The following is a 24,907-nucleotide window of genomic DNA, read 5'->3' on the forward strand; positions in this document are numbered from 1 at the left end:
CTTTTTGTTGATGACAAAAGGGGGAGTAAATGTATAGTATTTGTTAAGGCACTGAGCCCTACTATAACCACTTCTAAATTTCTTTTAAATACTTCTGATTTGATTTTATAAGTATTTTATTGAAATTTAATTAATAAGAATAGAACTTAGGGGGAGCTTACAAACCTCACCTTAAAGAACTATTAGACTCAGGGGGAGCTTACAAACCTCTGTCCCAGTAGTCAACTTATTAATTAGATCAACAACAATTGAACATTTTAAATACTATTGTTTGTCATCATCAAAAAGGGGGAGATTGTTGGAACAAAATGTGTTTCACAATGAACCTTATTAAGTTTTGATGATAACAAGGTATTAAAAATTGTCAATTGGTTATTACTAATAATTGTTCAAGTGTACAGGACCAAAGGCTACTCAAGTTATTTCAATAGGTCTTGGAAGAACAATGGAAAGAAAAAAGAAATTCTGAGCATCTGAAGAAAACTGCTCCTGAAGCTAAACTGCTCCTGAAGAGATGACGTCATCAGAAGCAGAAAGTCATCAGAAGCAAAAGTTTTCATCAGAAGCAATATCTTCACCAGAAGCTACATTTGATCCTTTAATCAAACTGAAGATTCAAAGTAGCTGATTTTCAATTCAGTCTTATCAAAGAAGAACGAAGAATTGAAAGGGAGGTATCAACGGATATATGGATAGCACTGAGCTCTTGTCTCTCGTTAATAGAGTTGACAAAGTACAAGTGTACAACCACTACCTCCACTACTCTGTTTTCTGTCTACGCTACAAGACAAAACAACAGCCATGCCTGCAGAATTTGTACACTCAAGATGGGAATGAATTTGAAGTTTATTCTTCAAAGGACTACACCCAAATCAGGCAAAGGATCACTGGTGGATAATCAAAGGATTTCAAACGACTCTTTAGACGTGCTGATTATCTCAACGTCTCTTTCACGCCTCTATAAAAAGGAGTGAAGACTTGAAGATAAAAGTGAGAAATACATAAGTTCAAAAGCGCCAAAACTCTGTCAATTTGATTCTACAAAGCACACTGAATTTCTGCACTGATTTGATACATCTTAGAAATTCAAAGTCTAGAGTCTTTTCTGTATTGTATTGTGAACACCACTGATTGTATATCAAGTGTTCAATTCAAACTCAATTCTCTGTATTTTTGTTTGATTAGAAGTCTCTCGCCTGCGTGCTTGAGCATTAGAAGTCTCTTGCTTAGTGCTTGAGCATTGGAAGACTCTTGCGTGTGTGCTTGAGCATAGTTTTGTGAAGTCTCATACTTAGAAAGTATTGAGCAGTTGTAATCTTTGTGATTATAGTGAAATCTCCTTGGAAGTGCAAGGGGGACTGGACTACTTCCGTGTTGTGGAAGGAACCAGGATAACTGCTTGTGTCTTTGTCTTTCTTTTCTCTGCTCTGTTCTTTTCCGCTGCAATCTGACTCTGATCATTTCATCAGAAGCAATCAAACTGCTTCTGAAGTTTTATCAGAAGAAGTATTTTTTAAGAGAAAAAGAAAACACAATTCAACCCCCCCTTCTTGTGTTTTTCACCTTCAGATGGTTGTGGCAGTGCTTCCTTGAGGTATGTAAAAGTAGCTTCACATTCGTCGATCCACTCAAAGAATGTTTATTTCCTGAGGAATTTGATGAAAAGAATATTTGGTTAGGCGGACTTGGCGACGAACCGTGATAGTATCGTTATTCCAATGAGAGTTTGTATACATTTTTTAGAAGTTGGAGTTTCGCATTCATCGAATGCTTGACATTTGTATGGATTATCCTCGATTACTCACTTTGTAAGGTAGAAACCTAAGAACTTGTTTGGTTAAACAACGAAAGTGTGTTTTTCTAGGTTCATGCGCATATTGTAATTTCTTGCTTGCTCGAAATTGTGTACGGTGGTGAAAATGTTTGTTGTTTGGGATGCAGATGGTGAAGGTTGGAAGTGCGAAGGAGACTGTGGGTTTGAGAGGAGGACATGTTAGTGGAGTGTAGGAATCTGTTGTTGTTTGTTATGTTACAGGTTGACAGTAATGATGTGTGGATGTGGATTCCAGATCCGGTTGCTAGGTACACGGTTAGTGGAGCGTACCACCTTCTCACTACGAGGCCGCTCCCCATCGACCATGTTACATAGGCTCTTTTATGGAGGAAGGAAGTTCCTTTGAAGATTACCGTGTTCACTTGGTGGCTGTTTCGATTTCGTTTGCCGACTAAATCAAATTTATATGGTAGAAGCATTATTCCCTCAGAGGCTCTGATGTGTGTCGCTAGTTGCGGTTTTCATGAAATAGAGAATCATCTTTTTCAATCTTGCCCTATGTTTGGTCAGATATGGCAGCTGGTTCGGATCTGGCTTTGAGTTTACTTTGCGGATCCTAATAATATTATTGATCATTTTTATCAGTTTGGTACTAGTTCCGGTGGTGCCAAATCTAGGTGCTCCCTCATGCATTTTGTTTGGTTTGCTTGTGTTTGGGATATTTTGAAAGAAAGAAACAACATGATTTTTTTTTTTTTGTGGTAAAGAGAACTATCAAGTTAAACTTCTCAAAAAAGTGAAGTTACTATCCTCTTTTGGTAGTTCAAAGCTCATTCTTTATTTTTCCATTATAGCTTTCATAATTGGTGCCAAAACTCATTCTTACGTGCCTGTATTTGATAATTCATGGTTTTTGCTGTTGAACTACTGTTGTAAATTTTGACTTTATTCTCTAATACATCTTGTGTTGGGAGGATTCCTTTGGTTATTTATTTGATTTTGATTTCTTAAAAAAAAAAAAATTATTCAGAATTCGGTAAGAGTTAACTCAAATCTGGATAATATCGGTTGATACCTTGAATTAGGTTTCTGACTCAGCGACAATAGAAACCTATAAATATAATATTCCTTTGTTTCAAAACAAAACTTCGAAACATAAAACCCTAGCTGAACTCACGCACTACTCTAGCCATGGAGTGGAACCCTCAAACTGTTGAATACCTCTGCCAATGCTTCCTCCAAACTGTTTCACCGGAACGGGAGTCTCGTTGCCGCACCGAATCTCACCTATCGGAAGCCGCTAACCATTACAACTTTGGTCTCTTCATTCTCCGCCTTGTTGCTGAACCATCCATCGACAACCAAATCCGTCTAGCGGCCGCTGTCAGCTTCAAGAACCACCTACAACTTCGATGGTTATCCAAAGACAATCCGATCCTTGAATCCGAGAAGGAGCATATCAAAACCCTAATCGTGTCTCTCATGCTTTCTGCAACTGCCAAAATCCAATCTCAGCTTAGCGAAGCCCTAGCTATCATTGGTGACCATGACTTCCCGGAATATTGGCCTTCACTCCTCCCTGAACTCATCTCAAACCTTCACAAATCATCGCAGGCTTCGGATTATGTCTCCATTAACGGTATTCTCACCACTGTTAATTCAATTTTCAGGAAATTTTGTGTTAATTGTAAAACCAATTATCTCTTGGATGATTTGAAATATTGTCTTGATAATTTCGCGGCTCCTTTGCTTGAAATTTTCCTCAAGACTGCGTCATTAATTGATGCCGCGGCAGTTGCAGTACCGGCACCAGCTGCCGCGATCATAAGGCCTCTTTTCGAGTCTCAGAAACTGTGCTGTTGGATATTTCACTCGCTGAATTCGCAAGAGCTCCCTGAGTTCTTTGAGGATCACATGAAAGAATGGATGACTGAGTTCGGAAAATACCTTACTAATAGTTACCCTTTTCTTGAGGGGTGTGGACCTGATGGTCTTGCTCTTGTAGACGAACTTAGGGTTGCTGTTTGTGAGAATATTAATCTATATATGGTAAAGTATGAGGAGGAGTTTAAGGAACACTTGAGTGGTTTTGCACAAGATGTGTGGAATTTGTTAAGGAACGTGTCACAATCGAGTGGTCGTGATCAACTTGCTGTCACGGCTATCAAGTTTTTAACCACAGTTAGCACAAGTGTTCACCATGCTTTATTCGCTGCTGATGCGACTATACTCCTGATTTGCCAAGGCATTGTGATCCCAAATGTTATGTTGAGGGAAGACGATGAAGAGCAGTTTGAGATGGACCCTATGGAGTATATTAGGAAGGATATGGAAGGTAGCGATCTTGATACACGGAGGAGGATTGCTTGCGATCTGCTTAAGGGGATTGCCATGCATTATGGACATGCTGTAAGACAGATTGTTTCTACGCAAATACAGAGTTTGTTAAGTTCCTTTGCTGAAAACCCGGTGAAGAATTGGAGGCACAAGGATTGTGCCATATACTTGGTAATCTCTCTTTCAACCAAGATAGCTGGAACCGGTTATGTCTCCATAGGTCTAGTTGATTTCCAAAGCTTTTTTGAATTTGTCATTGTCCCTGAGCTGCAAAGTTTGGATGTGAATGGGTATTCAATGCTTAAGGCAGGTGCACTCAAATATTTTACTATGTTCCTGTCTCAAATATCAAAAGATGTTGCATTGATGATTTTAGGAGATTTGGTTCGTTTCATTAACGCGGAGTCAAACGTCGTTCATTCTTATGCTGCAATCTGTATTGAGAAACTCGTATTGGTAAAAGAAGAGGGAGGTAGGCAATGCTATAGCTCGGCAGATATCGCCCCAATTTTCCCAATGCTGCTGAATAATCTTTTCGGTACCTTGAAGAACGCAGAATCCGATGAAAATCAATATGTAATGAAATGTATTTTGACAGTTCTTGGTGTTGAAGATATACCACTTGATCATTATGCTCTAATTTGCATTGAGGGGTTGGGGTCACTTCTTTCTGAAGTTAGCAAAAATCCAAGAAATCCAATCTTCAATCAATATCTCTTTGAGTCGGTAGCCATTCTTGTGAAGCGGGGTTCTGAGAGGGATCCATCTCTTGTGTCTGTTTTCGAAACAAGGCTCTTTCCTAGGTTTGATATAATATTGAAAAATGGCGTAACTGAGTTTTTGCCGTACACATTTCAGTTGCTTGCTCTGCTAGTTGGGTTAAACAGACCACCTATCCCACCAATATACATGCAGATATTTGAATGTGTTTTATCACCTCACTTTTGGAAAAGTTCCGCAAATATTCCTGCTCTCTTGCGTCTACTCCAAGTATTCCTACAAAAGGCGCCTAATGAGATAAGCCAGGTGAATGAACTGAACAAATTACAAGTCATCAGTGAAAATGTTGATCCTGCGAATCAGGCAGCATTTCTTCAACTTTGCAACACTTTCATCTCTCATTAGTTTGAGTAAGTTCGTACTTGAGTTGTTTTCTTCTGTTTTGATCGTGCGAATGGTTTACTGTTCATTACTCTTCGTTGATTTACCCTTGATATATTTTGTGATACATAATATTGTCCTTTTTTGTTTCAAATTGTTTGTTGCTGTTGTTATTATTCTGTTTTCATCTCAGTTCTTTTCGCTTAAATTACCATAAAGATATTTATTTTGATGACCCTTTTATCATGGCTATTTGCCATTTGGTTTCTATTTATCTACTTCATCAGTAGCAAGTTAGCAACTATCAGTAGCATTGTGAGGGAATTTTGTTTGCAATAACAGCTATGTTTTGAGGAACAAAACATTCACTATTATACCATGTTGCACTTTATATAGGGATTCATCTAGGGGATCTTAAATTTAGTTATTGGACCATACTTTCGAGTTTCGACAAATAAAAACTTTTCTAGATGCTAATATGAAATATTGTAATATGGACCATACCTTAATCATGCATTCTCAATTCATTATTCCCCATAATTGCTTCCATACTAAACCATATTGTTGAGTATTTAAATCTGTTCAATTTCCTTTTCGCCTTCTTTTTTATTCAACCTAATGCTTGATGAATCTTTATGTTTGCTTTGTTTGAAGAGTAAAGAAAGTGTTTTCTTTTCCTTCCCTTAGTTTGATGGGTTTGAATATGAGAAGAGACAAAATTATGTTACTTTTAAAACACATATGCTTCTGAAGGGTATTGATGAAAATTTTAGAACTTGTCATATCCTTTCAAGTTAGGAGCGAAAGAAAGATGTTACTTTTAGGTCATGTTATTTATATAAGGGATCTCTCTAACATGGTATTCATTCTACTTTTCAGGACTTTATGCTGGAATCTAATTGGACAATCTACTAGTGTTGATGTGTCAGGGTCGTGTCTATCTATGTGCTTCATAGGTTTAAAGTGCGATTTGGTCTGTGCTATGCTGTCTATAGAGTCTCTATGGGAAGGTAATAGCGTAGCGGTTTAGGGGTTTGGTGCGACGCTGTCTCCCTTCAAACCGCCTTTAGAAGTGGCGATTGTCGCGGTCATCCTTCTATCTGCTATACTACGGCTATAGCAATCAAGATTCTCCACAGATGGGCCTGATGGAGATGAGGAGTTGGAAGTGGAAGAACAATAGTTTGAATCAAGTGATGAACAAGATAATTTTGACGTGTTAGTGTCGTGTCAGGTGTTTGTGTCTATCTATGTGCTTCATAGGTTTGAAGTGCTACTTGGTTGGTACTATTCTGTCTATAGCGTCTCTATGGAAATCTAATCGGGTAGCGGTTTAAGGGTTCGGTACGACATCATCTCCCTTTGAGCGGCCTTCAACACTGGTGGTTGTCGCGGTCGTGAATTTCGGCCATTCAAAGAGGAGATTGGTGGAACTTACATATGCGAAGATGAGGCAGATGATTTTGAAAAAGATTCAAATTTGATTTTAATAGCTTGTCACTTTGTTTACTTCCTGAACTTGATTTTGTCATTTTGATTACATTTTCAACTTTTATAATTGTTTTGTAGTTGCAATTGGATATTTTGTTAGAACCTGGTGTTTTTAGTTATATAGTAGAGTTTTATTCTACTACATTAATATAATGTTTTGAGTTATCTAAGGTAGTTACTACTAGGTTTATTGCATTTACTTTAACTACCAACAATACTCTAATCAAAAGTCAAAACACTAGGCATTGCTTGATATTTAGTTCTACAGTAGAGTTTTATCAAGTACTAGTTTTTTGCTTTGGCTTCTTATCATTGTATTTTTGTACTTCAAGCTTATACCGCCATCATTTGGTCCGTATGATAGGATATAGATATGATAGGATTAGAAGTTGGATAAAGATATAATATGATAGTGACATGATAGATACTACATCAGAGACCTCTTGATACATCGTCCGTAGGGTTACAACTACTATCAGAGACCTCCCACTTGATACTACATCTTCTTCATACTTGCCTCTCAAGGGGTAAATCTAGATCTTAAGTGATCAATCATCATTGGTAAATTATGAAGCATGGAATTTGTCACAGACATCTCACATAAAAAACATAGGAAATTATTACTGCTATGTATATTTATTTATTTTAGAAGAACTAAATCAAGAATCAAAATTCATATATGTTTATCAAACTTGAACAATTTATTTCTTCAAAAGAAAATTATTAAACAAGATTCGATATTTGACTTTTATTTATCTATCAATTATCAAAAAAGGTAAAAAAATTATTTATATATCCATTATCAAAAAAGGTAAAAATGTGTTAATCAAATTTAATGCCTATAAACCATCATTGAGCAACATTTATCAACACATATAGTCAAGTAAAAATGTGGTCGCCAACTTTAATGTCAATAAGACATCATTGATCAACATTTTTCAACAAATAATTTACTCTTAATCTAGGGTGTGGAAGCAGAGAAAACAAAACTCGAACTTTCATCTGACTTGTCAGACATGTCTCATGTAGGTGTCCAACACCGGTCCAAAAAGTGTTGAAGTAATGTAAAAACAATTTTTTCGAGACACTTGTTTGACTTGTCCGACACGTGTCGTACGAATGTCATAAGAATGTTGGACATTGACAAATGTTCGACACAGCGACACGTCTAGTTCTAAATGATGAGTCCTCATATTCTTTTTACAAAAAGTACTTTTTTTTTTTTTTTTTTTAAAATAGTGTAACCTATTTTTAGCATCATAAAATAATACTTGACTATATGTAAGATCAAATAATACTCGTCAAATGTGTAACCTATTTTTTAGTATATTTTAGGTCAATAAAAGTGAATGTATTTGGATTGAATTTTTAACTAGATACATCGATTTTTGTTGACCCAAAATTCTCTTATAAATAGGACCGAAGGGAGTAAATGATAAGATCAAATAATAAATTTCATCATAAGATCAAATAATTCTCTCTCTTAAGAATAAAATTGTAAAAACAATAGTAATTATATACAAATTTAATACTACAATCAACTTTCTTAATCTCCGCAATTTTAGCAAAAGGCTCATATATTTAGTGACGGAGGTAGTATGTGTTTATTTTTTTTCCTTGGTAGTGTATATATGTGTTTATTATTTTTTTTTTTTTTGGTCGGGGTTCAAACCCCGGACCTTGCATATATTATGCCTTTTATATATTCGTTCTTTGCTAAAATTCTCTGCAGTTTCCGCGTGATTTTAATCATATACGGATAATTGCAAGATTCTTTTTGTGGAAGTTAAATACACTGATGCTTATTATATCGTGATTTCTGATGCGGCTTCTCTTGTTGCTTCTGGTCATTATCCTTATTACAGAACCGATTATCGACATTCCCCATTCCTCGCGTATCTTCTCCTTCCTAATGAGTTATTTCATCGTTCTTGGGGAAAGTTTCTTTTCTCTTCTTCAGGTATAGCTTGTGTATGAACACAATAGTTTATATGTACATAACTTGTGTTCTAGCTTATTTCAACAAGTTCTTCTATGTTTTTGAAAATAGCTTGCAACATATATAAAAATTAGAAGGTAGACTCAGTAAGTTAATTTAGTTTATTTTCGCAAGCTCTTCAAGATAGCTTGCAGCTTGTGAAAATAATGATTTTGTTTTTTTTATCTTATTGTAGCAATATACTTCAAGACTTATATGACAACGATTATGCGGTAAATGTTTAATGAAGTTATTTATCCAAACATGACCCTAGGTTATATGCATCAAACTTTATGTGACAACATGTTATTTATTAGCGTTCAGTTAACTTGGTTAACAAAGGTATTCCAAAGGTAGATTAAATGGTTTGTTGTGTTAGTTGAAAATCAAAAGGTGTTTTTTAAAAATTGAGGAATTTCTGATCTGAGTTGATTTAAGCGACTATTTTGTCCTTTTTCTTGCAGTGATTATGCATAATGGTCTTCCATTAGTGTAAATTAATGTGGTGTTAGACCTAACCAAATGTTCATTGATTCTTAAATGCAGATATACTTGTGGGATATTTTATTTATTTATATTCAAAAGTTGCAGCAGATTCCTGAAAACCTTTGCAACTACTCGGCAATGGCATGGCTTTTCAATCCATATGCGTTCCTCGTTGGGACACGCGGGAACTGTGAACCCATTGTCTGCGCCGTGTTACTGTGAATCATTGTCTGTCTTATGAAAGGTATGACTCTTTTTCTGTATTTTATTATATTGTTCAGATTGTCATATTAGTACCTGTTTGGTACAGCGATGTATTAGCATTTTCCGCGTCCCAAGGCGTTTTGAACGTGAAAATAAAGAAGCTACCTTTTGAAGCTTTTGTGCAAACGGCGTTTTTTTCTATTTCCACCGCTACAACAAACACGTTCTTAATGTAATTTGTAGTCTTTTCTATATAAGTCCTTAAATTTACCGGTAACGTTTGTGTTCTTGTAACATACCAAAATGAGCACTATTCAAAATGAGATGTTGCATTTTGTAATACAGTGTAAAGAAGTTAAACAAAATAGAAATGTTTTCAGTATTTTAAACATGTTTTTTCTCAAACTAAACACTTTAAAAACTCAAAAACCGTGGTGTAATATAAGAGACTCATTTGATACCCTTGTTTGAGGAGGTTGAGCAGAATTCCATTTACTTCACTTTCAATTTTCATTTCTAAATTTTAATATGAACTTTGAAGATTATGTCTGAGTTTTTCATTTAATTATTTGTCTTGTTGTTGCTTGCATACCAAAGAAAGCTTTTTTTGCGAAAAATGTGTACAATGTTAAATATTTGAATATATTTTCTTGTAGGTAATGTGTTACCGTCAGCATTTTGGTTTGCAAACTTAGTTGGGAGTAAATAGTCAATTTCCTCCTTGAAATTGTAAGTTTCTTCAATTACCTCTTTGAAATTAACAAAACTTCAATTATCTCCCTGAAATTTCACAACGTTAGTCAATTTACCCTCTCCGTCAAATTTTTCTGTTAGTGAACATGACGTTTTGCAAATACCCCCTGAAGTTTTGCACTTATGTGCAAAATGCTCCCAAAACTTAAAAATTTATATTATTTTTTTCTTTAAAACAAACAATTAATAGTTAAATATTAAAACTAACTATTAATTTTGGAATTTGGGAAAACTACATGCATATATACATCAAAATAGGCTCTAAAATGGGGAATAATATGTATTTTTTAAAGTGACAATAATGGGATGATTTGTGAATTAATATTGGGGGTTGTGTAGTTTAAATGGTTTGAGCAAATTGTTGAAGGAGTTGGAGGAGTTAAAAGACTAAGATGGTGAAGGGGAAAATATAAATTTAAATCTGATTATTAATTTGTTTATAAACCTTTAAAAATAATAATTTGTCTATTAGAAATAACCATTATTGTCGCTTTAAAATTACACATTTTTTTCTATTTTGATGTATATATGTATGTAATTTTTCCAAACTCCAAAATTAATAGTTACCTTTAATATTTAACTATTAATTGTTTGTTTTTAAGAAAAAAATAATATAAATTTTTAAGTTTGGGGGGCATTTTGCACATAAAAATTTAACTATTAAACGTCATGTTCACTAACAGAAAAATTTGACGGAGGGGTAAATTGACTAACGTTGTGAAATTTCAGGGGGGTAATTGAAGTTTTGTTAATTTCAGAGGATAATTGATGAAATTTACAATTTCATGAGGGGAATTGACTATTAATATATTTTAATATTTGTTGTATTATCCAACATGATGTGTAAAATGTTAAATATTTTAATATATTTCCATATACATGCTTGGTTTGCAAACTTATTTGTTGTATTATCCAACATGATGTGTAAAATGTTAAATATTTTAATATATTTCCATATACATGCTTGGTTTGCAAACTTATTTGTTGTATTATCCAACCTCCTTTTGTTGTTAACTAGTAATCACAATGGTTCTTCTCTTTTTAAGGTTTTAGAAAATATCCAACATCATTCTTATTCTTCCTCGCAACACTCTCACACACCTTTATCCTTAGCAACTGTACCCCACTAGCTTCAAATCGATATGAATGTGAGAATTCTTACCTTTTTTATCTTCCTAATTATGAAATTAATACAGTATAAATTCATTCAAACCATTTCTCAATTTTTTCCCTTTCCATGTTTGATTTATCAAACATCTTTTTTATTGTTCTTAGTTAAATTAACTAATATTTTTCCCTTTCCAGTTTAAGTTATTAAATTACAACCCTTTCTCTTTTAATTTTCCTTTGGAATATTCAATTTGAGATTATTTTTCAAAACTCTGAGTTGTCTATGACAGAAACTAGTGTTAAAGGTAGATCTCTATGATGATAGAATCAAGCAAAAAGCCATGAAGGCGGTATCTGGTCTCTCAGGTATGAAATTCCAACATCTCATGTATAAAATTCATGTTTTGTTAAAAAATAAATTTGGGAAAAAAATTGTAATGATTTTCTATCAAAATTTCATTAAAAAATATGAAGATCGATCAGACATCTGTTGACTAAAAGGTATGACTAATTTCATAGATGTTAGTATATTCAGGAGGATCATTTACTTATTTAACCTTTAAAAAATTAAGGAGAAAAAAGGATAAAGAATTTTTTTTTTTTTGACATTTTTTTAGTTTTCTTTTTCAGGGCTTGATGCTGTTTCAATCGACATGAAGGATAAGAAAATGACATTAATTGGAGACATGGATCCTGTTAGTGTTGTGTCGAAGTTAAGGAAATTGTGTCATGCTGAAATAATTATGATTGGACCAGCAAAAGAAGAGAAAGAAGAAGAAAAGGAAGAAGAAGAAAAGAAAGAAGAAGAAAACAAAGAAGAAGAATTGGATGATCTTGTGACGGCTTACGAAACAATCATATCCTTATCAGTATTATAGATCTGTGGAAGAGTCTCCAAGTGGGTGTGTTATTTGTTAAGATATATTGAAATATTATTATGGAATTTAAGAGAAGTTAAATAAATAAAAACAATAAAAGAAGTTGGGATTTGGAAGGGTACTGATTCATTTGGAGTTTCTCTTATCTTAGTTTTTGGTTTATAATCTGCAAATTCTTGAGGGGTAGCAATATTTAGCATTTTTGCTGTCTCTTGATGATAATACAGTGTTCTAAATATGATATTGCAAAATTCTTCTACTAGTCCTTGCTTCTAATCACCAGTATCAATCACATTCAGCACCCATATCATACATGCACCTATTAATTAAGCTTGAAAGTTGACAAATTATACTAATGTTAGTTCCTTAGTAGAACTCACCTTGCGTAGTTGGAGTTTTGTGAGTGTTAAAATTAACAACTTAGCTTATATTAATTTAGATTGAAAATTGTTGTTGACACATTTTATAAGGTCGAGGCACACATGTAAAATACGTAAATGCCCCCTTGGCAGTTAACTGCCGAGGAAAACCTTGACAATTAACTACTGAGGATTTCCTCGGCAGTAAACTGCCGAATTGTCCTGAAGCCAAGGCAGAGGCAGTAGCTTCATTTCCTAAAACAAATATTGGCGCAAATGCACAACTTAATTAAACCAACATTTTACCATTAAACAAAGTCACCCATTGAAATATGTACTTGTCGAAAAAGTACGGTAAAGAGAATTAGGGTTTTCTCAGTATACTAGGGTTTCAGACTGATTATTGGATACCTGAGAGTGTTCCCAAGGGTGGTATTTATAGCCTTCTATGGGCTTGGGTTTCAGTTACTTAGCCCCCAAGTAATAGGGGTATTTATGTATTTAGGGGCGGTTTCTAGAAGATTCTAGAGATTATTGAGGCGGCGCCGGGGGTAATGCGCGCCCGGGGCCCTTGGGCTTCTTTTAAGGGTGTTAAGGCCTTCTTGAGGGGTCTAAAAACCCTTTTGGAGGTCTTTCAGGTCCTTAGGAATATTATGACGGTCCACAGCCCCCAAGCACAAGTCTTGGTACAAGGCGTGGTTCTTTTTAACGCTTAAGAATTCTTTAGAATACTTTCAGGCAAGTTCTGAAGGTTCAGGAGGGCGCGCCTAAACCCAATAACCCTTTTGGAAAACCTTTTAGGTCCTTACGAAGGGCATTTAAGACCTTTCCGAGGGTTTCTAAGCTTTGAAGAATATTATGACGGTCCACAGCCCCCAAGCACAAGTCTTGGTACAAGGCATGGTGTTTTAAATCTTATGAGGTCTTTGGCGTTTGATTTTAAACGAAATGCAGACGTCTTCATAACATTACTGTCTTTATGACTGTGAGCTTTTATCGGGTCGCCAAGTGCAGAGCCTTTTATAAGGTTGATGGCGCTCTCTCGGATTTTTTACCGGGTCGCCAAGTGCAGAGGCTTTAATAAGGTTGATGGCGCTCTCTCGGATTTTTTACCGGGTCACCAAGTGCAGAGCCTTTAATAAGGTTGATGGCGCTCTCTCGGATTTTTTATCGGGTCACCAAGTGCATGCAGAGCCTTTAATAAGGTTGATGGCGCTCTCTCGGTAATCTTTTTTTTTTATCGGGCCGCCGAGTTCTGAGACTATAAAAGATTGACCCAGTTTGGGCGGTCTCTCGATAATCTTCTTTTTATCGGGCCGCCGAGTTCAGAGCCTATAAAAGGTTGACCCAGTTTGGGCGGTCTCTCGATAATCTTCTTTTTTCGGGCCGTTGCATAACAAATCTCAAATGTTTGAGAAAGGTTAGAACAACTGTGTTCTATCTTCAAGCTTTTAACGGCGGGGCCATTGCTTCTATTTTCATTTTGGTGTGCTGTTTTGCGAGTTATTCCTTTTGTTTATTCATAGTGAAGTCGATCACACCATGCTCTTTTAGTTTCTGTAGCAGCCAAAATGAGTTGATATGTCATCGCCTTAAAATCAGCATATTGATGCTATCAGTAGCCCTGGCTTGTCATCTTGATTCCTCCTCCAAACTTTTTCACCCTTTAACTTGTTTACCAATAGCATCCTGTACTCATGCTTTCTTTATTCATTAGTGTAAACAGGGTCTGGACAATAAAGTCCGTGTGATCATAGGGCAAGTATGTTGTAAACACTCCAGGAGAATATTACGTTTCTTCACTTCAAGAAACAAATGAGCATCAATTTTGTGTTTAAATATCTTTAAATATAGAACAAACAATTAGTTTCATATGCTAGTTTTCTGTACTATGAGAAACTTCTGACTCAACTCTTTTTCATTCTTGAAGGAGTTAAAAAAAATAAAAATAAATAATATTAGTATTGAATTCCATTGACCATGAATGACTTACAGATTTTGTTATTACTATTTTCTATATTCTTCCAATTAGCTACAGTTATGTCAGTTCTTAAATATACAATTTCTTAATTCTTTCCTAGCATTATTTACCCAACAAGTGGAAATATATTGTCTCAAAATATATTAAGCACAAAAATTTAAAGTATAGCAAAATAAGAAAGATATGAAAAGTAAAACCATTCTTCCATGTTGGCATCGAGGGAATCCATAATGAATTTATCTCCGCCTGTTCATAAGAATGACTATGATGGTGATGATTTGAGCTCCTCTTGTTGGTTGAATTTTTCATAGCTCTCAAGTAGATCCAAAGTATGTATATTTCAAAATAAAATCTGAGACTATATATCATCTTCTGGCAATTCTCTTATATCCAAATAACAAGGACACCAATGATAATAATTATAAAAGTAATAATAACAATGATACTAATGAGAATTAACTGGATTTTATAGAGAATTTGTAGTCTTTTCTATATAAGTCCTTAAATTTACCGGTAACGTTTGTGTTCTTGTAACATACCAAAATGAGCACTATTCAAAATGAGATGTTGCATTTTGTAATACAGTGTAAAGAAGTTAAACAAAATAGAAATGTTTTCAGTATTTTAAACATGTTTTTTCTCAAACTAAACACTTTAAAAACTCAAAAACCGTAGTGTAATATAAGAGACTCATTTGATACCCTTGTTTGAGGAGGTTGAGCAGAATTCCATTTACTTCACTTTCAATTTTCATTTCTAAATTTTAATATGAACTTGGAAGATTATGTCTGAGTTTTTCATTTAATTATTTGTCTTGTTGTTGCTTGCATACCAAAGAAAGCTTTGTTTGCGAAAAATGTGTAAAATGTTAAATATTTGAATATATTTTTTTGTAGGTAACGTGTTATAGTCAGCATTTTGGTTTGCAAACTTATTTGTTGTATTATCCAACATGATGTGTAAAATGTTAAATATTTGAATATATTTCCATATACATGCTTCGTTTGCAAACTTATTTGGTGTATTATCCAACATGATGTGTAAAATGTTAAATATTTGAATATGTTTCCATATACATGCTTGGTTTGCAAACTTATGTTAAATATTTGTAGGTAATGTGTTGTTACAGTCAGCATTTTATTTTCTATTGTTTTTTACTAATAAAAAAAGAGAGAGAAAAAATATTCTAAAAGTTGCGTTGTACAAGTATGGTTGCTCAAAAACCTTTTGGAAGCTTTTAGTTTAAAAGTTCAATTAAAGCATCATTCTTATTCTTCCTCGCAACACTCTCACACACCTTTATCCTTAGCAACTGTGCCCCACTAGCTTCAAATCGATATGAATGTGAGAATTCTTACCTTTTTTATCTTCCAATTTTTCTGCCCTAATTATGAAATTAATACAGTTAAATTGATTCAAACCATTTCTCAATTTTTTTCTTTTCCATGTTTGATTTATCAAACATCATTTTTATTGTTCTTAGTTAAATTAACTAATTTTTTTGCTCTTCAGAGTTCAGAGTTTGAGATCCAGTTTAAGTTATTAAATTACAACCCTTTCTCTTTTAATTTGCCTTTGGAATATTCAATTTGAGATTATTTTTTAAAACTCTGAGTTGTCTATGACAGAAACTAGTGTTAAAGGTAGATCTCTATGATGATAGAATCAAGCAAAAAGCCATGAAGATGGTATCTGGTCTCTCAGGTATGAAATTCCAACATCTAATCATTTTATGCAACTTCTCAGGTACGAAATTCCAACATCTAATGTATAAAATTCATGTTTTGTTAAAAAATAAATTTGGGAAAAAAATTGTCATGATTTTCTATCAAAATTTCATTAAAAATATGAAGATCGAACAGACATCTGTTGATTAAAAAGTATGACTAATTTCATAGATCTTAGTACATTCAGGAGGATCATTTACTTATTTAATCTTTAAAAAATTAAGGAGTAAAAAGGATAAAAAAAAATTTTTTTTTTGACATATTTTTATTTTTCTTTTTCAGGGGTTGAGGGTGTTTCAATGAACATGAAGGATAAGAAAATCACATTAATTGGAGACATGGATCCTGTTAGAGTTGTGTCGAAGTTAAGGAAATTGTGTCATGCTGAAATAATTATGATTGGACCAGCAAAAGAAGAGAAAGAAGAAGAAAAGAAGGAAGAGCCAAAGAAAAAGGTCACAAAAGAGGAATTGGATGATCTTGTGAAGGCTTATGAAACATATTATAATGAAATGAAACAACCATATCCTTATCAATATTATAGATCTGTGGAAGAGTCTCCAAGTGGATGTGTTATTTGTTAAGATATATTGAAATATTATTTACGGAATTTAAGAGTAGTTAAATAAATGAGAACAATAAAAGAAGTTGGGATTTGGAATGGTACTGATTCATTTGGAGTTTATCTTATCTTAGTTTTTGGTTTATAATCTGCAAATTCTTGAGGGGTAGCAATATTTAGTATTTTTGCTGTCTCTTGATAATACAATGTTCAAAATATGATATTGCAAAATTCTTCTACTAGTCCTTGCTTCTAATCACCATTATAAATCACATTCAGCACCCATATCATACATGCACCTATTAATTAAGCTTGAAAGTTGACAAATTATACTAATATTAGTTCCTTAGTAGAACTCACCTTGCGTAGTTGGAGTTTTGTGAGTGTTAAAATTAACAACTTAGCTTATATTAATTTAGATTGAAAATTGTTGTTGACACATTTCATAAGGTTGAGGTACACAAGTAAAATATGTAAATGCCCTATCGGCAGTTAACTGTTGAGGAATTAAAAACCGGCTGCAGTTAACTGCCGAAGAAAACCTCGACACTTAACTACCGAGGATTTCCTCGGCAGTAAACTGCATAAGTGTCATGAAGCCAAGGCAGAGGCAGTAGCTTCATTTCCTAAACTTGTAATGTGTTTCAAACACAAAACACAAAATATGTATCTGCTTTTTTTATGCATAATGGTTCAAATCACAAAACAAATATTGGCGCAAATGCACAACTGAATTAAACCAATATTTTTTCCATTAAACAAAGTCAAATATCCCATGAAATGAAAAGTAATGTCATCAAAATATGAATATACAAACCAATGTCATCAAAACACCAAAACTGAAAAGCAAGTCCTAAAAAACGAACTATTGTTGGTCCTGGTCCTGCTGATGTTGTTGGTGCCTCCTCCTCGGCCTCTAACCTCGCCTCCTGGCCAATATTGGCGCGATCTGCTCTCTAACATGGCTCATGGCCTGAAACCATTGATGAGGGCTCATGACCTCTTCCTGGCCCATCTGTGCATCAGCGTAGGCAACATCGCCGTTAACCATGTCATAGGTATCAAGCGAGCTTCTCGCCTTGTACCGCTCCCACTGCTCTACAATGATCTGTGTAACAGCCCGATTTTTAGCTAGATTTATTTTAATTACTTTTATTATGTGATCTATGTGTTTGTATGTGATTAATCATCATTGGATACATTTTCATGGATTTCCGTGTTAGAAGGGTATTTTAGTCATTTTAGACTTGGGGGTATTTTGGTCATTTGGTGAGAACGGGTAAAATTATAATTTTTGGTGAGAATTATTTTTAATATTTAGTGAGAACCCTTATTTTACTAAGTTACTAGTACAGTGATTGAGATTTTACCGTTTAGTGACCGTTGGTTACATTTTACCGTTATTAGTTAAAATATCGTTTGGAGTGTAGAAATATCTTTGGTTTGAATAGAAATGGGTTAAGCCCACTAGAGTTTAGAATTGAGCCCAATTGAAATAGAGCACACCTAAACCTAACTTGGGGGAGAAATTCATTTCATTTCACAAGTTAGAGAGAGGTAGAGAGAGAAAGTGGGAGAAAGGAAGAACAAGGGTTAGAGAAAAGGAGAAACTTGAAGATTGAAGGATTTAGGAGCTAAAGTGAAGGCTAAGTTTAGATTAATCATAACCTAAGGTAAGGGGGTTAGTCTTTATCATAATCATTTGGTTAATTCTTTTTCTCTTGATTCTATGCATAATTGATTATGGGCATAAGTGATTATCATGAACCCAATCTTTGAAATTCGTGCTTATGTTGTAGAGATATGTTTGAATATGTTCATTTGATGTTAAATGAATTGTTGATGATGAAATTGCAAGTTCATGATGTATGAAAATGGGTAGTTTGTAAATTATGCTCAATTGATGAATTATGCATGGTTGTTGATGAATTGTGATATGTTTCATGATCAATAGATGTTGTTGTTGTTAAGTGACGTTATGGATGCTAATTCATGGCTTGGGTATGCATGATTCATACTTGTTGTTGTGAAATAAGTTGTTGTTGTTGGTTTGGTGAAAATGAATACTTATGTGTTTTGCTCAATTATTGGATTGGGATATTGTGTTGTTGAATTATGGTTGAATTCATGTCTAAATGAATTGTTGTTGAAGTAGATATGTTGTTGTTATTGAATGTTATCATGGGTATTCCATTTTATAAAATAAGTTGTTTGTATTGGTGAAGTTGTGCTAGATGGTCATGTGAAGGACCAAAGTGAAATTTGATATACAAAGTTGTTGACTGAGTTGCCTATGTGGTTGGATGAGTTAAACTTGATGGAATTTCTATTTTTATGTTGTGGATATGATAGTCGAGTCGTTTTGGGAGAAAACGGGAGTTTTGTTTGAAAATTCATTTGTTAACCGTTTTGGAAAATGAGTGTTTGTGTGAGGCTTGCAAAATGAATTTGAGGTTGTTGAAATTGGGATTTTTCTGTGCATTATGATAGTGCTAAGTGTAAGGAGCATGTAGGTGAAAACGGCATCGAAAACGAATTAACGGTTTGATTTTTATGCGCGAAAACGTAGAAGTTGAAAATCTGATGCTGTCTGTCAAACCACAATCGTGCCACGATTCGGGGCCAACGTGCCACGATTTTGACCAGGTTTTCAGCCTGTCTGATTCTGGAAAAATCGTGCCACGGTGGGAAACCAACGTGCCACGATGCTGTTTGACCAAAAACCTCAAAAATGCAATTTTCTTCGCTCCAATTGGTTCCAAACTTCTTCCTAAGTGTAGGGACTTTATCCTAATCATCTAGGGATGTTTTTATGGAAGAAATAGCTTTGTATTAAGGGCTTAGTGAGCCTTTGTGTTTTCTTGACTATAATGAAACATTTATGATATGATCTTTGCAAAACTTGAATTTAAGTGAGTTGGCCTATGAAACGTTGATGTATACACTACTGCACTCATATGTGATTTGTGTATATACATGGTTGAGGTCCTAGGGTTTATTTATTTGGTTTTAGTTCATTTGTTCTAATCATGTAAAAGGTGATATTTTGGGTGGGAATGTGAAAAGTTGTGAAATGGGGTTTTTCATACGAACTTAAGTTGTTCTTGGATTAATGTTTAATGGTCTGGAGGCAACTTAAATTCATGAATACATGATTGGTTAAGGTTGCTTGAGAACTCTCAACTTGTCTATGTTGTTTTGTCTTGGGAATTGTCAATGTTGGTCGTTTGCCACTTGACACGGTCTTTGGTCAAAAACATTTCTTGAACTAATTGTCTTATGAATTGTGGTGACTATTCTTATATGGCTAAGTGAAGTTGTATGAATGAATGATTGTATTGGATATGATGTTTATCATGAGATGTTGTATGTTATCTTACTTAGAATGTAAGGAATGCTTGAATGGTGAAACTATATGTGATAGTTGATTATGAATGGTTATATGTTGGATATGATATTTGTCATGAGATTTTGTATGTTCTCTTACTTGGAATATGAGAATTGTTTGGAATGGTGAAACTATATGATATAGTTGATGTTGAATGACATTGTTGATTATTGATAATCATGTTGATGTGTGATGGTGAATACTATGATTTATTTGTGTATGGACATGTTTTCTTGATAATGCAAATGTTGTGGAGATAATCAATATAATTGGGTGTTGTCCTATATATTGAGGTGGAAATTGTGGATTGTTGTCGCATTATCGAGTCCTTGTACATGTCCATGCATCATAGTCGTGTTGAGATACGATGTTTTATTCGTCATAGGGCTTCGGCCTGGCAGAGATCTTTTGAGATCTAGTTTTGGACTTCGGTCTAGCAGAGATCTTTTGAGATCTGGATACGATGTTTTATTCGTTATAGGGCTTCGGCCTGGCAGAGATCTTTTGAGATCTGGATTTGGGTGACGACCTTTTGGAGATTTGGTACCACATGCATTTATGTGTCAATAAGTGCATATCATGACATGAGTCTTGTTTGAGAAATGTGATTGGTGATTGTTCGTGAAATGTGATTAACGATTATTCATGAATATTTGTGATTGTGAATGAATAGTTGTGAATTGATATTGTTCCTGATACATGTGATTGGTGATTGTTCATGAAATATGATTAATGATTGTTCATGATGTATATGATTGGTGATTGTGTATGAATGACTGTGAATTGATATTTGTTCATGACACATGTGATTGGTGATTATTGATGTGAGATATTGGGGTTTGATGTAAGTATTGATGTGGGAATATTATTATTGATCAAATGCATGATGTTTATATTGAAATGTTCATGTTAACTATTATTTGGATTATGATAATGTAATACTTACACCCAGTGGATCTGTTATGGACCGCCTGCCTATCTGTATGGATGGGTAGACGTTGTGCAGGTTTAGTTGCTTGGTGAGTTCTTGTGCTTGGTGGATATCTGGAGCTTTCTCCGATATCGGCGTTTAGATGTTTAGTTGGCTCTGATCTAGGCTTCGTTGTGTCGGTCTAGATTAGGTTATCTTGGTTTTTGTTATGTTTGGAGATGACCCGTTTGTTGGGATTTTTGAGATGCATCTATGTTGATGTAATTTATTTATTCATAACATGTATATTTGAATTTACTCTGGTTTATATTCCGCTGCGACTGTTGAGGTTTTTTGAATTTTGAATGTGGCGTAGCCTCTATTTCTTGAATAAATGTACTATTCGCATGTTTAATTGCTTTAATAGAAGTAGGGCGTTACAATCTGCTCCTCATTTGGAGGCCTCGGAAAATCTCCTGGAAGAAGTGGCAAAATCTGAGGGTGAGACACAACGGTGTACCTTCGTACATAGCCATCTGCCATACACCATGTTTCCTCTGCTGCATGCTCACCCCAATCGGCCGCCTTAAGCGTGTGAGTGCGGAAGTCGACGAAAGCCTGCACAATCTCAGTCGGTGACATCTCTACAACAGCTAACAGATGTCTAGGGACGGTCTGGACGTATCCGTACTGCCTCAAAACCCTCTCGGGCAAGTGATGGTGCACCCTACAATCACCACACGTAATCCAGCCTGAATACTAGAATACCTCCTCGAAAGCTTGGAAGTCCCTGTGCTCTTCGTACGGCCTCCTGCATACGTCATCAAACGTAATACGATCAAGCAATGACCGATACGTGACCCCCTCTTGATGAGTCATTTATTATCCATTTTTATATGTTATTTAGTTTAGTTTTAATTAGATTTAAGTTTATTTTATATTAGTATTATTTCCTTTTTGAGATAGTTTTCTACAAATTGCATTTTATTATATTTCAGGAACGAATATTGGATGGATTGAGTCTTGGAGCAAAAGAAATGTACTTGGAGCTGATTCGGTACCAAAATACGAAGATTCGGAGACAAAAATATGTCTCCCCCAAAGTCAGAAGCTTGGCACGGCCCGTGCTAGCATTGGCACGGCCGTGCCACCCTCCAGAGTCACTTTTGCTGCTTTTGCTTAGATTTTAAGCTACTCTATTTTAGCCCGCAGTTTCTTGTGGAACATTCTAGTAATGTAATTGCTTAGATTTTAAGTCGAATGTATGCTATAAATAGAGTAGCTAGCCATCACAAATATTCATCTTTTCTTGGAATTCAATAAGTGACAATTGTCTTTCTAATAAAAGTTATTTTCCTTTTACTTTCTTGTCATTTACTTTTATGCTTTTTCTCTTCTTCTCCATGTCTACGATGAACATGAGTGAGTAGACTTCTCTTTGTCTTGGGATTGTTGGATAAGTCTAAATGACATAATCCTAATCAAGCCAAGCTCTAAGCCTTAATCTTATGTAACCCTAATTTCTTATCTAAATTCACCGCTTTAACATGGATCAACCATTATCAAACTGTGGAAACGAAAGTGGAGGGTTTGATAATTGTTTATCCATCATCTCAAATATCAATTCATGAAACGAAAGTGGAGCTTTGATATTCGAACAAGTGAATTTAGACAAGGATTTCAAAGGCAGCGAAATAGTCTTTGCAATCTTTAAGACATATAGTTTCGATCTTCAAGGAAACTAATAATGATCAAGTCAGCGAAATAGGCTTGGTTGTTAGAGGAACCAAAATCTAATAGTAATCAAGTCAGCGAAATAGGCTTGGGTGCTAAAGGAACAAAAGAGAAACTGTCTTGAGAAATTAGGTCTAACATAAAGTTATAGGCTTATAGTTTGGTTTGTGAAGGACTTGTCATTTAGATGAACCAATGATCCCAAGGCTCCATTTATTATATTATCTTTCAATCGTTTGAAAACACCAACTTACAACTTGATTCTCTTCTAATCATCAACAAAGGTTAATTGAATTAAACTACTCCCTGTCAGAACGATACTCTTTTATTACTACTTCGGTAAGACCGTGCACTTGCGGTTTTATCTCATCAAGTTTTTGGCGCCCTTGCTAGGGAGTAAACTAATTTAATTAACTCTTTCTTTGTGAGGCGAGCATTCCTTGCCCGATTCCTTTCCCCATCTAAAACCGCTAAACTAAGAGATCAAATTACGCGGTTCAACCAAAAAGATGGGGAGTCTCTTTATGATGCGTGGGAGCGTTTCAAGGAAATGCTTAGACTTTGTCCCCACCATGGTTTAGAAAAGTGGCTCATAGTCCACACTTTTTATAATGGCCTAACATATACCACTAAGATGTCTGTTGATGCAGCTGCAGGTGGAGCCTTGATGAACAAGAACTATACGGAGGCTTACGCATTGATTGAAGACATGGCTCAGAATCACTACCAATGGACCAACGAAAGAGCCATCACCGCCTCTACACCCTCCAAAAAGGAGGCAGGTATTTACGAGATCTCTGATTATGATCACCTTGCTGCTAATTTTGATGCCTTAACTCAAAAATTTAAAAAACTTAATCTTAATGCTGTCACACCTTCTACTACATCCCCTCCTTGTGAAATCTGTGGTGTTTTTGGTCATATAGGTGTTGATTGTCAGCTAGGTAGTGCTGCCAATGGTAATGAACAAATGAACTACGCTCAATACAACCAAGGAACTAGACCCAACCAAAATTTTTATAAAAATCCTCAAGCTTCCTATGGGCAAGTAGCACCACCAGGCTATACAAACAACCAGATAGTGGCTCAGAAATCAAGTTTGGAAATTTTGTTAGAAAATTGCATGATGAATCAAAATAAACAACTTCAAGAGCTCAAAAACCAAATGGGATTTTTGAACGACTCTCTCTCCAAACTCAATACCAAGGTAGATTCTATAGCCACACACACCAAAATGCTTGAGACCCAAATCTCCCAAGTAGCCCAACAAGTGGCCACCTCTTCTCAAACACCGGGAGTCTTTCCCGGTCAATCGAAACAAACCCCAAAGCTCATGTTAATGCTATTTCTCTTAGGGGTAGTAATTTAGAAGAGACCGTTGCTAAAGCCAAAAGTGTCAAGGGAGAGAATGTTAAGCTTCTAGGTGATTAAAATGTGATAGAGAAACCACTTGACAAGAACAAAGCCCTTTCTCCGTTGAGGCTTGTTAAGCTTAACTTGGAGGCTCAATTCAATAAATTCTTAAACATACTTAAAAAGATTTGCATTAAGATTCCCTTTGCTGAAGCTTTGTCTCGTATGCCTTTATACGCCAAGTTTTTAAAAGAAATTTTTTCAAAGAAAAAGGCTATAGAGCACAATGAGACAATAGCTTTGACAAGGGAAAGTAGTGCAATCATCAAGAAGCCACCTCCAAAGCTTAGAGATCTAGCAAGTTTTGTCATCCCTTGTATGATAGGGAGTGAAACCTTAAACCGAGCCTTATGTGATTTAGGTGCTAGTGTTAGTTTGTTGCCCTTATCCCTCTTTAAAAGGATGGGAATAGAAGAGTTGAAACCTACCGAAACAACATTGAAGTTAGCCGATCGTTCTGATATCCAACCTGTCGGATATGTTGAGGACATCCCCGTTAAAATAGAAGGGATGTACATCCCAACTGATTTCATGGTGCTTGACATAGATGAGGACAATGAGTGCCCTATAATTCTAGGACGACCCTTTCTCGCTACTGCAGGTGCTATAGTTGATGTTAAGAATGGTAGGATTGTTTTTCAAGTGAGTGACGAGATGATAGGATTTGAGTTGGAGAATGTTATGAAAGGTCCCGCTCTTTATTCTTGTTGCATGATTAAAG

The 24,907-nt window shown here is 35.0% G+C and overlaps 3 protein-coding genes, 1 non-coding gene and 1 pseudogene across 4 annotated transcripts; 4 read left to right on the forward strand and 1 right to left on the reverse strand.

Annotated features, from left to right (window-relative positions):
• The first annotated feature begins 2,936 nt into the window (after nucleotides 1-2,936).
• Nucleotides 2,937-5,236, forward strand: LOC11444417 (exportin-2). The gene has a single exon (XM_003619322.3). The coding sequence runs from the start codon at nucleotides 2,966-2,968 to the stop codon at nucleotides 5,234-5,236; it is 2,271 nt and encodes a 756-aa protein (XP_003619370.1). The 5' UTR covers nucleotides 2,937-2,965.
• Nucleotides 5,237-8,395: 3,159 nt separating this feature from the next.
• LOC11441626 (GPI mannosyltransferase 1-like) lies at nucleotides 8,396-10,080 on the forward strand (annotated as a pseudogene).
• A 1,072-nt stretch (nucleotides 10,081-11,152) lies between these two features.
• LOC11439700 (heavy metal-associated isoprenylated plant protein 39) lies at nucleotides 11,153-12,353 on the forward strand. The gene is given in 4 exon segments (XM_003619324.4): nucleotides 11,153-11,272; nucleotides 11,525-11,600; nucleotides 11,865-12,082; nucleotides 12,084-12,353. Coding segments are annotated over 4 exon segments (369 nt in total). The 5' UTR covers nucleotides 11,153-11,266; the 3' UTR covers nucleotides 12,153-12,353.
• A 3,330-nt stretch (nucleotides 12,354-15,683) lies between these two features.
• LOC11438766 (heavy metal-associated isoprenylated plant protein 39) lies at nucleotides 15,684-16,889 on the forward strand. Its single transcript, XM_003619325.4, has 3 exons — nucleotides 15,684-15,796; nucleotides 16,081-16,156; nucleotides 16,462-16,889. Exons 1-3 carry the CDS (start codon nucleotides 15,791-15,793, stop codon nucleotides 16,761-16,763), a joined length of 384 nt encoding a protein of 127 aa, XP_003619373.1. The 5' UTR covers nucleotides 15,684-15,790; the 3' UTR covers nucleotides 16,764-16,889.
• Nucleotides 16,890-23,245: 6,356 nt separating this feature from the next.
• Nucleotides 23,246-23,352, reverse strand: LOC112416176 (small nucleolar RNA R71). The gene has a single exon (XR_003006484.1). It is a non-coding gene; the product is annotated as a small nucleolar RNA R71 (small nucleolar RNA).
• Between the last annotated feature and the right edge of the window lie 1,555 nt (nucleotides 23,353-24,907).

Source organism: Medicago truncatula, chromosome 6 (assembly GCF_003473485.1).
Source record: "Medicago truncatula cultivar Jemalong A17 chromosome 6, MtrunA17r5.0-ANR, whole genome shotgun sequence".
Classification (NCBI taxonomy): domain Eukaryota; kingdom Viridiplantae; phylum Streptophyta; class Magnoliopsida; order Fabales; family Fabaceae; genus Medicago; species Medicago truncatula.